Source organism: Grampus griseus (assembly GCF_964374135.1).
Source record: "Grampus griseus genome assembly, chromosome: 11".
Classification (NCBI taxonomy): Eukaryota; Metazoa; Chordata; class Mammalia; order Artiodactyla; family Delphinidae; genus Grampus; species Grampus griseus.
In genome coordinates this window covers 84,945,390-84,963,606 of record NC_139005.1, presented here as the reverse complement: position 1 = coordinate 84,963,606, position 18,217 = coordinate 84,945,390, and the positions used below count along the sequence as shown (strand labels likewise).

Genomic DNA, 18,217 nt, shown 5'->3' with positions numbered 1-18,217 from the left:
CAGATGAAAATCAGCACATTTGCCTCTTTACCAGTGGGAATCTTATCAGCACGCCCTTCTTACGCATGAAAGGGATAACGGTGCGTCTAAGTTTATGCACAGTTAATAATCAAGTGTAAATATGCAGACTCATTTTTAAATTACAGGTTAAAAATGACTCCCAAAAGGAAATCAATTTCTTCATAAATGAAAGATAGTTTATAAAAAGCTGGAATGATGATTAATTCCAATACAAAAACTCATACACAAAAAAACTCTACTTTCTCCTTCCAAAGTACTTAGGTCCGTAAGTAGTTCTACTGTACCATGATTACATCACCAGAGTAAAATATGAATAAAATACTTCAGTTAACAAACCACTTTGAGGTGGTGACAACTGCATTAAAACTGCAGCATTTAAGCAGGGCAGAGAAACACCATTCTTAAGCATGGTTTCCTTCTTCCTGTTCTTGCATCCCACAGTGATTATTAAAGGAAGGAATCTGGTCTGTAAATGACTGGGTCATCCACTGCCCATTTGGAATGTCACTGAAAGTTGATCTTCCACTGTCAGCTGCTGGCAGGAGGGGGGGGGAAGGGGGGAAGAATGTTAGTTTACTCTATCTGAAAGCTTTAAATGATCTAATTAGGTGATTTTAACGGTCCAGTGAAGGAGAGCTGTTATTAAAATAGTTAAGCAAGCTTCTTGAATACAATTGTAAATTTCTATTCTATTTTAAGATATGGACTGATAAATCCTCATTTGTTATCCAAGGAGGGAAATGCACTTAGGATGACTTAGAGTCAGTGACTTAAAGAAAATGAGCTGTAAAAGCTTGTGAAGTTAAACACCAAATAACAATCGAATTTTCACTCTAAGTCACTAAATAGATTTTTGTATTTCCGTTCCCATTCTTTGGGAATTTACTCTCTCTAAAAAAACTTCTTTCCCCAATCCTGGCAAAACCAAGTCTTTTGAAAGAAACAAACAGATGGAGGGGACATACTCAGCCCATCTGAAGAGAAGCTGCAAGGTTCACTACCGCACGGATTTTCACTATAAGCACCACCGTACGCTGCTTCATAACCCGGATCATACTTTTCTTCCTTCACAGCCATCTTCTTTGCATCCTCTGTGAGAAGGGTAAAAGGGATTTAAAACTGATTTTGTATAACAATTTTGAAGATAGCTTTATTCAAAAAACATTATCGTGAACAAATCTTTTTCTTGAATGTCACATCTGAGACACAACTTTCGCTTTAAACTCTTTGTAACATAAACCAAATTAACTCATAAAAGCTGTCAAAACCTATTAGATTTAATTTGAGGTGAGCTGCACTGTTTCTTGGCTCCTAGACATCTGCAGGAGCGCCCAGATGAGACAGGAAGTCCTTGGGAAAAGGATTTTAATAGTGACTAACACCTGTTATCAGAGCACTCTGGGTGCTAATGTAATTGTTTTCTTCGCTCCTGCTTAATTTAAAATTCACAGCATACTTTCTATAATGTAGATATACATGAAACAAACAACAGGAGTGACAGTGGTAACATACCTTGGGCTAGCTGCAGGTCAAATGTATATTGCACCTCTTGGACGTCTGTGTTTCGCTCAATGCCTTTCAACTGATCTCTTAAGTCTTTCAGCTTAATGTAGTAATGAACTTTGTCCTGGGCTCGAGGAAACTGAGCACATCTTGCACTGGATGATGGCATAACATAGCAGAGCTAGAATCATAACATTTTGTAGTTATAGAAATCTTACAATTCTATTGAATCCACTCATCTTGAGATTAGAAAATCTTTCTTTCGGTTAATAACTTGATACTTATATAAATATATGCAAAATCAATAAAACTAGCTGTGTTTGAGTTCAAATTTGTAATATTTGCTTAGTACAAAGTCAATAAATCAAAAACAATGAGGCTTCCCGCCTCCCCCAGTGTTCGTACAAAACGACATATAAGTATACAATGAAAAGTCTTTCCTCTAAATTCTGTTTCTATCCACCTAGTTCTCTTTTCCAAGGGCAATCAATTGCTAGTTCCAGAGGTTTTCCATGAATATACAATCAAATAAATGTATCTGATATATGTACTCTCCCTCACCCCTTTTAAAAACACACAAATGGTAACATGCCCTATTCCCTATCCTGCACCCTGCTTTTTTTACTCAACAATGTATCTCAGAGATAATTCTGTATCAAATTCAGTATCAGGTATCTATATCAGAGTAAAACAAGCTTCCTTTTTTATAGCTGTGTAGTAGTTTCATAATTTAACCAGAGCCCACCTGTGGGCATTTAGGTTGTTTCCAATCTTTTAATATTATAAGCTGTAGTAAAAAACCTTGTATATATTTACTTCTGAATATGTGTGAGTCTATCTGTTGGATAAATTCCTAGAAGTGGAATGGCTAGGAAGAAAGATATTTGCATTTATCATTTTGGATGATGATGACAAATTGTCCTTCACAGAGCATAAAATATATCAGGATATTTATATCTTACATAAAAGAGTGAGGCTGCTGAATTTTGGACTTTCCAGTTGCAAGTTTTTACAATTTTTAAATTGGCCTCTATACCATATATTACAGGAAAAAAACAAACCGTTATTGACTTACAATTTTTTGTTTATGCAGCATTTAGAAAATCCTGATTGAGAAAGATATGTAGGTGCAAACGCTACCAGGTTTTGTAACAGCACATTTTCCAAGCTCAAGATAGTCTTCAATTAAAGTGATCCAGAAACTTGAAAAAGTAGATTTTTTCAAAGCTGGATCACTAATATCATCAATAACTCTGAATACTTCATGATAAAGAATAAATTTTATAAGATAAATGCACTCACAGATCATTGTAAGAGCTAAAACTACCTATCTTGATATGATTCAGGTTCACTTTTTATTGCACTACTATGATCACACATCTAAGAGACACACCTGAGCCTCATCTGGCATTTAAGGGACAATAATGCAGTACTTTATAGTAAGTAGTGAACTCATCTGTACAATTTTACCCAAGTAGACAAGGGTAGGCTGCAATTTAAAGAATGACCAGTGCTACAACCTACTTTATCAATCACGTATTAGTTAAAAACAGAAGAAATTTAAAAAGAAGTTAAAATGTATATTGGTGGCAGAAACTTTATTCTGAGGTCTCCACAAAAACTTGTCAGCACGTTGGCTTCTCGTCATTTAAAATGCTGTCTATAACACAGAGGTCTGTGCATGTGTATTTTTATTTTAAAAGTTGTAAACAAAACTTAAAACTATATTTAAGAAGCAAACTTTGAATCAAATGCCTGCATAAACTCCACAGAAATTATAGTTTGAAAACCAATGTGTTATCTCATGATGCCTTTATGTATAAAGACAATAGCACCAAATGCCAGTCAGGTTGGCTGGATGCCTGTCTGCAACGGGGCTGTTCTGTTTATATGGCTCTAACATGAGATTGGGCCAGGATATATAAACGGGGGGTGATTAGCAGTTTCACTAATCGGGATCATGTCTATATTTACATGTTTGTTTCACAACTGAATAAGGGCTAACCCACTTGGAATTTGACAAGAATATGCCATTAAATATATTTTGAATGAGCTTGTGAGCCAGCTCCTCTTGATATTTTAGCCCAATAACATAACTAACATAATGTCATAAAGACATTTATCTGACAAATGTTTCTTTTTCGAATAAAACTATAACAGTATCTGAATTAATTTGCAACCATTACTTCAAGTTGATATGTAGATATTATTCCACAAAATACAGTGTTTTTTTTTTCACGGCATAAATTAAAAATGGACAGAACAAATAAAAAGGGGAAACTAGCTAGAGAAAATTCATATTTAGTTGATTTACAAATGTAGTTTTAAGGACTTACCGTTTCTGTGTCTGGTATCTTATGCGGTTGAAGTCCAAATTCTAAGTTCTTAACTTTTACTCCAAAAACTTCCTTACTAAAAATTTCATAAATACCTAAAATGAAATACAAGCATATTTACATTGCCCATAATGTTAGCAAAGAAAAAAGATAAAATTTAAAAGTAAATCTTACATTTTCCATTAAACACTGCTATTCGTGGCTGATATTTCTGTAATTTCTGCACTAGAATACGTCCTCCTTCACGAACTTCTTTACTAAAATCGAATTAAAAAGTCAAAATATAAATATGGCAATATTTATAATATGCTAAATTCAGATAGCTTTCTATAAAAGATCAACTCATATAACTGTTAAGCTCAGCTTAAACTAGATACATGGGATGTTCCTAGAGTACACGAGGCACCCAGCACGACCAAGGTTCCAACCTACAAAACCGAATGTTATGCAATCACCTGGAAAGATCCTTGCTGCCTGGTGTTGTCCTTTCCACCATGTTGGTAAATCCAATACCATATTTTCCTGGTAAAGTGTGATCATCCATGTGATTCAGCTGGACCTCACTCAGCCCTGACATGAACAGACACTTCCCTGTGAAGAAGAGAGTTCAGTTTATTTCTGTAGAAGGTCAAAGGTTTTTCTGCCCCATGTATTGATGCGGGTCTACTCTTGAAATAAAAAAAAAAAAAGATTTTGGATATTTAAAAAATTATAACATAGGTCAAATACCATACCAAGCAATTACTATGGGCTGGGTGCTGTGCTAAGTCTTTCACGTGGATTACCTCATTTAATTGTCGTAACTATGAAATATTACTACTATTTTTCTCCTTTTTACAGGGGGTCAAAGTAAATGCTTGTTGGGTACACAGCTAGTCAGTGTAGTAAACTTCAACACTGTTTAGCTTTTAAATAACTGGAAGTACCACCACCTGCCACTGGAAAACCCTAAACAGATAAACATACACCAATGGACTCAGGGCATTTAAACATCTTGACAGTGGAGAAAATGAAAAGTTCAAACTTCTCTAGAAATTTTGTTTTCAAATAATGGAGACAACATGTTATTAGTTCCAAAAATACATTACTATCATTTGTCCTAAAGGTTTTTAATGCTGTTTACTTAATCAGCTACTGTTTCCTGATTGTCTACTGCACGCCTTGTCTATTAGGCAGTGTTATAATAGATAAGACGATTTATATATAGGACAATACAACAGGAGTTATACTTGGTTTTAAAGCTCACTCTACAAGTATGAGGGTCTTCAATACTAATTTCTGCTAGATACAAAGCATCTGTGGAGAATGTCGCCAATCAGAGTCTCTCTTAACTATTACAGCTTGATTGCCAATGCATTTCATTTCTCCTAGGAAATAAGATGAGCAGAAATCTGGAAAGGTAAGTATTCTGTCTGTACTGGCACAACGATGTACTACTGTTACTATTCTGTAGATAAAAGAATAGTAACAAAAAAGAAAAATCATTTTAAAAAAAGGTGTTAAAACTCACTGAAAACAACTCAAACAAAAGAGAAAGTACTCCTTTTTCATGCCCCTCCACTCTTTTTTTTGCTGTACGCGGGTCTCTCACTGTTGTGGCCTCTCCCGTTGCTTCGGACGCGCAGGCTCAGTGGCCATGGCTCACGGGCCCAGCCGCTCCGCAGCATGTGGGATCTTCCCAGACCGGGGCACGAACCCGTGTCCCGTGCATCGGCAGGCTGACTCTCAACCACTGCGCCACCAGGGAAGCATGCCCCGCCACTCTTATACACCAAAATGTTAACAGCGCCAGATCATTTCAAACCTTTTATTTTTGTGTAAAAACACATAGAAAAGATGTATTATATTTACTCAACCATATAGTTTCTTTTTATAAAACAATTTGGTTTAAAAAAACAAGACCCAGGGCTTCCCTGGTGGTGCAGTGGTTGAGAGTCTGCCTGCCGATGCAGGGGACACAGGTTCGTGCCCCGGTCTGGGAGGATCCCACATGCCGCGGAGCGGCTGGGCCCGTGAGCCATGGCTGCTGAGCCTGCGCGTCCGGAGCCTGTGCTCCACAACGGGAGAGGCCACAACAGTGAGAGGCCCGCGTACCGCAAAAAAAAAAACAAAACAAAACAAAACAAAAAAAAGACCCAAACTGTTAACAAGAATATCTAGTTTAAAAGTAAAATATTAAAAAAGGTAGCCACAGGGACTTCCCTGGTGGTCCAGTGGCTAAGACTCCATGCTCCCAATGCAGGGGGCCTTCCCCTGGTCAGGGAACTAGATCCCACATGCTGCAACTAAGAGTTCGCATGCCACAACGAAGATCCCACATGCAACAATGAAGACCCCGTGTGCTACAACTAAGACCTGATGCAGCCAAATAAATAAATATTTTTAAAAATAAAAAAATAAATAAAAAAGGTAACCACTTACAAAAATGGTTTCCAGGTCCAGGGTAATGATGCCCTTTGTAAGCAGCCATTAGTCCTGGGTTGATGCCAATCTACAAAACAAAATGTTTGTACATTTTAGTCTTGAAAAGTAGGCTTAAGTCTTAGGGCTTCCATGGAGGAGGGGTGGATAAAACTGAATTGATTAAAATAAAAATCTAATCCAGCGTCAGAAGCTATTGCTTTATCAAGTACCGACTCTTGACCTGAACAAAGTATTCCATTTTGAGGAAAGAGATTTCCTTTATATTACAAGTTTTGGTGTTGTTTTAAAAAACCAGTTTGACTCCCTCATATCCCCAGCAGCCTCACCCCCAACTGGGCTGGAAAGAGAGAGGAGCTGGAGCAATCAATCAACCTGAGCCCAGGTCCAGCCACAAGTCTGCTTCTCAACTCCCAACAAGCAGCTGACTCCACATCATCCACCCAGTTGTTTCCATGCTGATGTTGCTTACAGTTACTGACAAAAATCAAAGTCCAAAATCAGTGTTATCATGTACGGAGAACCCACAGGCGTCATGCAACCTAAGTGAGTCACGTGGATTATTTTATGTAATTGCAATCCCTATGCCAAAGGATCCACCTTCATCCTGTCATCACCCCTGCTTCACCAAAGAGGAAACTGGGGTTTAGGAAGGTTCAGGCTTGTCCGTGGTCATACCCATGTGGCAGGATGTGAAAGCAAACAGCCCTGCCCCGGAGCCCACCCTCTTAAACTCACCCATATAATACAACCTTAAGAAGGTGACTCCATTTACTACCAAGAGGATCTTAGAAATGGTTCTTTTCAGCAAAATACTATTTGCAAGGATATGGTTAAGTAAAGTTAATCCACTAATGCTATTTATAAAACCAAAGGAGAACAAATATCCTTACAATCACAATGTCCAGATTGAAGGTCAAAATGTCCGGTAGAGTCTTCGTCAAAAGTTCAGCTTCTGAGACACCATTGAACCGGTCTACTTTTCTTTTCACTTTAAATGTGTCTGTAATTTTTTCTTGCTTTTCTTTTGATTTTGTGGACTTGCCAGATTTTTTGGCTTCAGCGGGTTTTTTGGGTTCCACCGGTGTTTTTGGTTCTGTTTTTCTGGGTTTTCTTTTCCTTCCTTTTGGAGTCTCTGAAACACAATGATTTCCAAGACGTAAATGCAAAAAACCTTAACTTACAAGCTTTAGCAGCTTTCCCAGAAAAGTCACCCCATCAACATCCTTTCTGCTTTTCTCTTTTATTTCCCAACATCACTCTCCTCTGCAATGCCTCCGCCTCCCTTCTGGGTCTATGTGGCCTCAATCCCACCCTCCTTCCTCTGCTAGCCGTTCTTGGGATGAAATGTCCTTTATAATCATAGATTGATTTTCCACACACTATTATCGGGCATCTTGGCCTCCCCAGGGATGCGAAGTATCTATGTACCATTTTATAAGAATTCTAAATATAAATACATAAATAGTTAAGTCAACGAATGAAAGAATAAATAGATAGAAAAACAGGGAGGAAGGGAAACATTTTAATTCAGTTTCCCCGTAATTTCCAGCAGAACTCAAATGGCTTGTGGGCTTGTTTTAGGGACTGAGCGTATATCCTGTTCCCCACACAGTCGAAGAGGTGAATTGAGACATGCTGAGGATGGACTCTCTGGGCTGGCAGTACTTGTCAAAAGGGAAGACTAGGGCTCTGATCTCAGGGCTTCAAGCAGAGTTTCCAATCTTGGCCCTACTGACATTTTAGGCTGAATGATTTTGGGCTGTGAGGGCTTGTCCTGTACATTCAAGTATGTTTAACAGCAACTGGGGCCTCTACCCACTACGTGCCAGTAGCACCCTGCCAGTCATTGCAATCAAAGGTATCTCCAGACAATGGCAGATGTTCCTTGGGGGAAAATTACCTGTGGACAAGCACCAGGGACATAAAATTACCCAAAGGGGTCTTGATTTTGTCATCCGTAACGCTTTACCGTAGCACTTCATGTCTCGGGCCCCTATCCCATTCCGCTACCATTTGGCGTTTCCTCAACTGAGCCTCCCATCCGTCCTCTCTTCTCCTCCTCACACTGCTTCAGCCACTCCCTATGCCAAGGGGTCCACCTCCATCGGCTGGTGGCTGGAGAAGTCCTAGTGCCCCTGCCCGGAAAGACAGAAGAGTCGAGGGCAGGGTGGATCTCCAACGCAGTGGAGTTAGATGTGCTCCTGCAATCATAAACTGAAACTCTGAGCACGTTCCTTACACCGTACTGCTACGCTGAGGAAAATCGTTACCCTCTCCACCATCCACCCCCAAATCTGTTCTCCTCTCTTCTAATTCCCTGTCTTGGTGAATGGTACCTCTTTCTCCCTCACTTCCAGCAAGAAATCCATGAACCACGGCCTCACCTCCAAGTTCTGCCCTGCTCTCTACCATATTATCATATATATTATTATTAGATACATAGTATGATATATCTCTATTATAGTCTATCCTCTATGATATTAAAATATCAATCTATTTAAGTCCCCCTCTAATTCCGTTCTCTCAACAGCTTCCTATCGCCTTCAGAATAGAACACATATTCTTTAGGTTAAACAAGAAGCCTCAACTGACCCCTAATCCAGCCTCACCTCTCACCATTTCTTTGCTATACTCCAGACTCCAATAACACAGAATCACGGTTTTTCAACTGTGTCATGCTTCTTCATGTCTGTGGTTTGGTGCACACTGCTCCCTTGGCCTGGAATTTTCCCCAACCCATTTGTCATGTGCTTCACGTGCTACTCCCTCACTTTTGAAATTCAGAGCTCTGGGAAGCTGCCTCTGAGCCTCAGTCCAAGTTAGGTGCCAGCCCCGCAGCATCCTGTGCCCCTATGCACCACTTAGTGTACAGAGGAGTTCCATGTTGACTAGATTAGGAGATATTTGAGGGCAGCATCCATGTTCTTTTATTCCCCAAAACTTATCACAGTGCCTGGCACTTATTAAGTACTTAAAAAGTGGATTAAATTTTTTAACACAAAAACAGATTTAAAACCCATCATAAGGGCTTCCCTGGTGGCACAGTGGTTGAGAGTCTGCCTGCGGATGCAGGGGACACGGGTTCGTGCCCCAGTCCGGGAAGATCCCACATGCCGCGGAGCGGCTGGGCCCGTGAGCCATGGCCGCTGAGCCTGCGCGTCCGGAGCCTGTGCTCCTCAACGGGAGAGGCCACAATAGTGAGAGGCCCGCGTACCGCAAAAAAAAAAAAAAAAAAAATCATTAAACCCTTTCTTAAATATGTTGGCTAATGCAGTAGCTAATTTTCCAAAGTATCCTGGTGAAAACTACCTTGTGTGGGTTCCTGAGCAGGAGCTGGGGCTGGAACTTCCGGCATTTCTTGTTCATTCATAACTGCCATAGGAACTTCAGCCATCATTTGTTGGAATGGAAATGTATAAAAAGCTTGCGCGTGCTGAAGGGGACAGCTGAAAGAACAATCAAGGATAAGATAAGAAGACAAAATTACCCAAACTAAGGTTAAATGATCAGCTCTAAAAAACCGTCAGGATCCAAATATTTGTAACCAGATTATAGTATTTATTTAGAGTTGACAACAGGAGCAAAGAGGGGAAGAAGATCTCTTCCCATATGTACACATTTACCCATCCTTTACCGGGTACCTACTAACCATCTATAATTAACTCTCACACTGTTTAAATGACAAAATGTGTCATCAGTAAAGCTTACCAGTCCTGTCAGGTAAGCCTGTACTTCCCTGAAATGAGATCATGGGAATTTTCTAGTAGACAGTTGAAAGACCCACCAGCCCATACAGGGTTGAAATATCCACAAAAATAATTTGTTTTCCTACCTTCAGTATTTAATCCTCTTGTCACAAAGATCCCCTGCAATTTAAACTTTTTTTTTCAGTTTTATTGAGATATAGTTGACATGTAACATTGTATAAGTTTAAGGTGTACAACAGTGTTGATCTGACACACATATACTGCAAAATGATTACCACCATAGCCTTAGCTAACACTTCCACCGGGGCGCATAATTACCATTTCTTTCTTGTTGTGAGAACATTTCAGATCTGCTCTCTCAGCAACTTTCAAGTATATCCTTCAGCATTATTCGTTATAATCACCATGCTGTACATTAGAACCCCAGAACCTGTTAATCTTATAACTTGAGGTTTATGCCCTTTGACCAACATCTCTCCATTCCTTAAGAACTTAAGGTTCTCTTTTGATTTACTTGCCTGTTTACTTATGTATTCATTGGATCTGTTTTTTTTTTAACGGTTGCTGGGTTTTTTTTGCCACTAAATGAGGACTAGAAATGGACATTTCCATAAATATCTGTGAATTTATGGAAAAGACTACTCTAAACCTCTCTTCTGAACACGATTTAAACTCTGTTCAAAGTGTTCTGTTCAATGTAAGGAACACAGGCCTTCACAGAAAACAAATGCTAAAAATATTTCTGGTGACTATAAACCACCACCCCAAGCTGTTGCTATCAGCACAAAGCTAGGGAAGTAAACCCACATTTTATGAAACCTGAGTTACAGCTGATGCCAAAAAAATGCCACTAAATACGCAGAAGGAAGAAAAACACTAGGAAATAAAATGGATAAGTACCATTTACCATTTGGAGAGAAAAGCCATGTTTTCTGTGGCAAGCTTAATAGTTTCTTTTTCTGTGATGTGTGGACAAAGAAAACAGGGTGCTCAGAAAGCGGAGGTTAAAAAGGCAAACTAGTACACGGTAAATGCATGCACTTTACAACATGTAAATCGTACCTTAATAACTTGGTTCTTAAAAAAAGAAGGCAAACTAAGACATTCCCCAGGATAAACTTAAACGGCCCAGGCAGACACAGGGTTACAAACTACCTGTGGGTGGCTAGGCTAGAACACTGGATGCTCAAAGAAAAACAGGGGCCCAATCTCAATGGACAAAACAATGGCGAAGCATTCTAGCTTCAAGCTATCTTTAAGGGTAAGATGGTAAAGAAAAGATGAAGAATTCGTGAGAAAGATATTAAACTATATACCTTAGGAGTTTTATTTCTTTAAATACATTGTTTTCAAATTATATGAAAAAATAAAGACATTACAATGATTTAGTAAACTATAGTACATTAACATGAGTCTACTATGCAGCTACTAAAAATTAAATGTATTGATATGTAAAAGCACAGAAAATGTTTAATCTATAATAAAGTGGAAAAGGTACAAAATAACACTGTGAGCTAAGGCTGCTCATGGAGAAAGTATGTAGACAAGGACTAGAAGTTAAGTTGTAAAATTGAAAAGAAGCAAAGGGCTTAAACCTTGCCTGGCACAAAGTCAAATGTTCTCTTTTTTCACACTTTTCTTTAATAATATTCATAGCACTTTTGGATAAATTGTCCAAATACTGGCTGTGTTTATGACTGAGATATGCTAACGAGGAGCTGGTTATATAGCTAGGTTAGTCGAGAGATCTCATGTGGCTACCCTTGGAAATTCCAGTAAAACGCACTGTAACTTCGGACTGTGGCCAGTGATGGTTTCCTGAGATCTAATAGCCCCTTTTAGCTAGAATATATAAAAGAAAACTCATGTGGTCACAATAAGTGAGTGTCGCATTGTCAGGAAGGCAGCGTCTCACTCTCCCCCATGTTTATTGTTACGGCTCTCAGAGTTTCACATATTTGTCCCATTTCGAGCACTTCACAAAAATCCACTCTTAAAAATATGAAGACAAGGGAAACACCATTCCCATTACGAAAGGATTCTGAACTTCAAAAAATGAATTTCCAAAATGTGGCTCCTTTCGCATATTTAGGGGTCATTAAATTCTGACTTTCAGAAACTGAAAACCAAAATTTCAGAATTCAGCTGGCTGAAGAAAAAGTGAAAAATACGGAAGAGAAAATGTGGTCTTATTTTAAGAGATATGCATCAATTTTTTTTAAAAAATCCAGAAACTTGGCTATAATATGGATGTGTCCCTTAATCCTTCTAAAATTATCCCTGGCACTTTACAGTAAGCTTAAGTAGAAAAGAAATAGAGAAAGCTATGAAAAACAGAATGTATAAATTCTGAGGTAATGTACCATTTTTGAGCATTCAATTTAGCTTGATTATCTTAACAGCTTCCTAAGAGCCGGAACAAAAGGAAAGAGGGTGGACTACAACGTTCTTACTACTTGGAGAAGACAGCATTACACCTGTACCAAACCCTTTATGAACCTGAATGCTAGGAAACTAAAGTTCTGGATAATTTAATTTTCTATTATCTAATAATGGTTAAATTTGGAAGCAGCATGAACCTATTTCAACCTTAATGTGAAAATATTTCCTAAATACATTTGTTATATTTATATAGGAAAACTGCCACTTCATAATTCAGAATTCTGCAATATTTATGAACAACAATTTTCTCTGTATTAGAGACAGCAACAGAGGAGCACTTAGCATCCTCTCAGGACCTCTGTTCCCTCCCCATGAAAATGAGGGGTGAGATTCCGTGATTTCCACATATATGGAGAAAGTGTAGGAAATAAGACCAAACCTGTCCAGACTCAGAACGAACCCCAAAGCATTTTAATTTTCTATAATTCCCTGATATCAAACTTACGAGCATGATAAATGATTTTATTTCCCCTTGTTGACTTTTCTCTCCTATCATCTGTGTCTGTCCACACACACACATGTTCTGGACACCTCTCCCCTTTCCTGCAGTTAACCCTTTCCTCTCTCCTAGCCTCCATTTACACCCCCTTCACCTGAACAACAGTGCTCAAAGGACTGGTTTTTTACCACTGTCTGAAAGTGATGAAGTGTGTATTTTCCAAAGGTCTTTCTCAAAACACACACGGCATGCATGTGCGCACGAGCATACACACACACACACACAGAGTTGACTAAGGAGTCCAGTTAATTCAGATTTTGCTGCATTTCAAAAAACTAACTCGGGGCGGTGGGATGAATTGGGAGAGTGGGATTGACATATATACACAACTATGCATAAAATAGATAACCAATGAGAACCTCCTGTATAGCACAGGGAACTCTACTCAATGCTCTGTGGTGACCTAAATGGGAAGCAAATCTAAAAAAGAAAGGATATATGTATACGTATAACTGATTCACTTTGCTGTACAGCAGAAACTAACACAACACTGTAAAGCAACTATACTCCAAAAAAATTAAACAAAAAACCCAGAAAACTAACTCTTTAAGGTTTCTCTAAGATGAATGACTCCAACTTCTTTAACCTTCAGTTATTTTCTACTATTTTAAAGACGTAAGTTGCTTTTTTTCTAAATATATTTGTCTTAGTTTGTTCAGGTTGCTATACAAAACACCATAGACTGAGTGGCTTATAAACAACAAATATTTATTTCTCACAGTTTTGGAGGTTGGAAAGTCCAAGTTCAAAGTGCTGGCAGATTTAGTGACTGGTGAGGGCCTGCTTTATGGTTCATTTTCGGTTGACTTCTTGCTGTGTCCTCACACGGGGGAAGGGGTGAGGGATCTCTCTGGGATCTCTTTTACAAGGGCACTAATTCCAATTAGGAGGGCTCTGCCCTCATGACCTAATCACCTCCCAAAGGCCCCACCTCGAAATAACCTAACCATATGTTAGGTTGCAACATATGAATTCTGGAAGGACACAAACATTCACTCTATAGCAACATTTTATTACCTTCATTTAAACAAGCATACACAACACTGAATACTTACAAAATAACGATCAATGCTAAATAATCCAAATGCTCAACTAAACGGGACTAGTTACATAAATTATGATGGAATACATTACAACTATTTAAAGCCTACATTCAATATTGCTAAGTGGAAGTATGTGTATTCACCATGCATTACTGGGTACTTACTGTGCAGGGTCTACTAGAAACTGTAAACACAAGAAACTGAGAATGAGCCAGAACCCCAACTCATTTAACTATTGTGCATATAGCATAATTTCAGGTTTCCTCACTACCTGGTCATTTTTCTAGTGCTTAGGATAAAACAAAATAAAAATACTCCATAGCCTCATCATCCTGAAACTGAGCAGGGCTATCAACGTCCTCATTCTGGAGACATATTACAAAATCATTACATTAGCTTTACTGGCACCCACATTATACTGTTGATTCATACTGAATTTACCATCAATGAAAACTGCCCTTCATCACCGCTCCCTCATCTCATACCTGTAACACTGTTCTTTATACACTTAAGCACGGGATTGTGCCTCTTTTTGTAATAGATGATTCACATTCCAGTCAGTTGGGATTGACCTGGATTCTGACTCAATCTATCAATTCCACAAACCCCTCACAGAGTTGGGTCAAATATTTTATCAGCACGCCTTCAGCACCTTGAAGCTGTTAAACACTGGAAAGTTGGGGTAGGACTACATGGCACATCAGTATAGACCTCTCTTCAGCCTGGCCTTGACTCTCAGTAGTAAAGCAGTTTTGATTTCACCTAAGAGGACTGCCACCAGTCTATCCTTATCTTGCCCACAAAACGTACAGATGTTAGGGAGGCTGACTTTGAAGCTACACTGTGTGGGTTCAAATTTCAGCTCTGCCATTTACTAGTTCTGTAGGCAGGTTCCTTAACCTCTTTATGTCCCAGCTTCCACATCTGTAAAATGGGGACAGAAGCACCTAATTCATTGATTATGAGAATAAAATTGGTTAACACATGTAAAACACTTAAAACAGTGCCTGCTGTGTAATACATTTGTAGTAACAAAGACAACAGGGGATGATTAAATATTCTAGGTACCCCCTGTCATCCACCTTCTGATGCTGTCTAGCCTAGTATCATTATCAAAAAGGGAATGAACCTAGCCTGGTAGGTCTTGCTTTATTCTGAACTTATACTGTAGCTTAGTGGTCACTAGTTCCTTTTAAATATGTTCAATAACCACTGAGAAGTAAAAATTTTATTTAGGATCAAAGTCAATAAATTCCACGACAGACTCCACCTGTGGAAAATAAAAGGGATCCATGTGTTTATTTTCAGACTTTAGGCCCCTCTGCTGTTGTCTACAAGTTATTAAAGAATGCTGTAATCTGGCCTCTCACTTGAAATACAACTCATCTGGGTCAGGAAACATGATTTCTGTTAGAGCTGCTAAAAGTTCTCTTAAATGACCTCATTGATCTTGAGCTTTAAACCTAACAATCATTCTGCCATTTTCCATCTACAATCATTTTTCTTAACATGAAATGAAAAATCAAAATCAGAACTAAGTGCTTATATTTTCTGTCATCTACTAACAACATGCCAGTGAACAAAGCAGAAAACCCAAATCTTTCTTGTCCTTCTTATTGTCCACACTACCTCAAAAAAGTTCTTGGTCTCTTGAACATTTCTAGAAAGCCCAGTCTCATCTGAGGGTTAATCTTAACTGTCTGTATTCTTGGTGGTCTGTGCCACACGTTTCCAGTCATTTTTGACTTGGCATCCTACTTCCCATCTTTGGTAAACGTCCTTTTCATGCTTGAGCTCATTAGAAGCATACTGGTCCTCTTCTTCCTTTTTCCCTCTCTGGTTAGACTGTAAGCACTTGTTTAGACTCTTGAACTATTCTCTCTTTTTTTAAAAAGGGGTCTATATCTATGGAATTCTTTTCTTTGAATTTTTTGAAATTAATCTTCCAAAGTAAATAGCAAATTCACTATACCCAAAGTTCCATGCCATTCCTTGATTAGCACAAAGTCAAGGATGACAGAGAACCACTTTCTCAGGATTACCTGGGGCCTGAGTCATTTCAGAATGCCCAAGGATAAACTCCTCAGAGTACTAACACAGAATTCTCCATATTTCCCAAGGTGAAAGCTTTGCAAATCAAAATAAAAAATGATCTATAACCCAATGGATTAAGTTAAGACCAAATATAAGTCAGACAGTTTTGAGCTAAACATTGTACCAGAGAAACCTATTACTTTGCTGCAAGACACTGAGTACGGTCTGACAATGTGAACGACCAGCCCTCCCCAAATCTGCATTCCGGAACAGGCATGATGGCCGACCGGACTCTGCCATTTTATTTAAGGTATTGAGCGTCCAGATTTTGGTGTTCACGAGGGGCCTGGAACAAATCTCCCGCGGATACGGAGAGATGACTGTAATTTACTTCATGGAAGGTGTTACCCAGGTTTCAATTCAGATCCGAAGATCACAGAGAGTGATTTCCACAAGTTCTGGTGAATTCTTTTATTTGTAAAGTTCTTCACGGAAAGAAATGGAGTTATTTCAGGATTTGATTCATAATGTCAAGATGAAGTCTGCACTTTATCTACATATATCTCCTTCTCTAAACTCTAAGACAATCTATGTTGGTTACTTAAGACACCCCTTCCACATAACGCCGACTCACAGCATGTCACAACTGGATTCCACAGACGCCCTATTTTACAGATATGAACAGGCCCAGAGAAGTTTAGTGTCTTGCCCAAGTTCAGGGCCCCATGGCCAGAAAGTCAGGATAATTCTTCATTAGGTCTAACAGTACTGTATTCCAATGTAAACCTTTTTTTTTTTTTCCTTTTTAAAGACTCTGTTACCATATTTAGTTCATTTGGCTTTCCGTCTGGGGTTCCAATTTCGAGATGTCTGCTTTTGCAAAACTCTCCACGCCTCTTACATTCCCCAAAGGACATATTACAAGTAAATTCTTAAGGGAGTCCCGAAGACCACTAGAACACAATTTCACACGACTTCTTGGGAGTGTTATTCCTAGTCCCAGAATTCAAGAGCTGTAGTGCGGCAATGTTATCTACCCCGTGCCCCTGACGTACACCTTTGAGGAAGGAAGACAGTAAATCTACAAGTCTTAGATGAAGACTCCTGGAGTGATACGTGTGACACTACATCCTTACAGCTCCGCACGGTAATGGAGGGTGAAGGGAAATACAGCCAAGAAAGGTAACCGGAAACAAATACTAACCGGAGACTGCTTGTTGCTTATTATCGCATTTTAATGCTGGCTGGGTGCCGGGAAGGACTGGGGAGAGGAGCCCAGATGCAAGCGGCGCCCAGGCTGAGGGACCTAAGCAACGGGCGCCCCGAACAGGCCGCCAGTGCGCACGCGCGGCACCGGCCTTTGTACTGGGGCCGTGGCCTTAAAGACCCCCCTGCGTGCGTGCGTGCGCGCGCGCGCCCACGGCCCTCCACCCGGCGAAGGGCGCGGGGGGAGGGGCGGTGCCCCGCCCCGGCCTTACCTGCCTGCGTTCTCCGCTTCCATTCCCTGCTGCCGATCGCGCGCGCAGCTACTCCTGCCTGGCAAGCGAGCGACCGGACACTGTAGTACCGCGGCCCAGGCACGTACTGCGGTACGGTAATAACCAGACACTTAGATTCGATTGCTGGCAGAACTGGGACAGCGGCTGGCGCTCAAGCTCCTCCCCCAAGTTTCTAGTCCCCCCTCCCCCCAGGCCAGACCCACCCTCCGTCCGGCGCTTCCGTTTGCCCGGAGCCAAATCACACGCCCTGTGCTTGTCACGTGATGCAGGGCAGTCCAATCACGTTCTCTCCCCTCTCGTTGGTTCTACTGCTCGCCACTTGGCCTTCCGGGAAAGGTGGAGGATAAAAAGGCAGGGAGGGGGCCTGCTCTGGGGTTGTCATGTTTTGTCCGCCCGCCTTTTCGGTGGTGGGCCGGTGGTGGTGCGTGCGAATTGGGGAAGTCCTCTCTGTGGGCGCTATGTAGGTGGGGCGGTTATGCTTATCACAATTATCCAGGCCTTTCCACCTGGATAATTTTATTCCGATTAAAAACTGCGATTTGCATTAATTACCAGGTAATACTGTGATGTAGGAGAAAGCAGAGACTTTGGTATCAGAAAACCTGGGAGTCCTGGCCGCTGTACCATATTGGGCCTCACTTTCCTAATCTGTAAAATGAGGGTGATTGTAAAACAGCTTTGTAAAATGTGGAACTTTACGTAAACCGTT

At 40.0% G+C, this 18,217-nt stretch overlaps 1 protein-coding gene across 2 annotated transcripts; it reads right to left on the bottom strand.

Annotated features, from left to right (window-relative positions):
• Nucleotides 1-412: 412 nt before the first annotated feature.
• Nucleotides 413-17,623, bottom strand: TDG (thymine DNA glycosylase). 2 transcript variants are annotated; one of them, XM_082666384.1, is made up of 10 exons: nt 17,488-17,623; nt 9,594-9,730; nt 7,175-7,416; nt 6,282-6,351; nt 4,316-4,451; nt 4,035-4,117; nt 3,861-3,955; nt 1,534-1,705; nt 987-1,112; nt 413-556 (listed from the first exon to the last, which is right to left on the bottom strand). In XM_082666384.1, the coding sequence occupies exons 1-10, from the start codon at nt 17,508-17,510 to the stop codon at nt 423-425; spliced, it is 1,218 nt and encodes a 405-aa protein (XP_082522510.1). In that variant the 5' UTR covers nt 17,511-17,623; the 3' UTR covers nt 413-422. The 2 variants fall into 2 exon arrangements, with proteins under 2 accessions (XP_082522510.1, XP_082522511.1); XM_082666385.1 differs by having other exon boundaries at nt 413-553.
• Nucleotides 17,624-18,217: the final 594 nt, after the last annotated feature.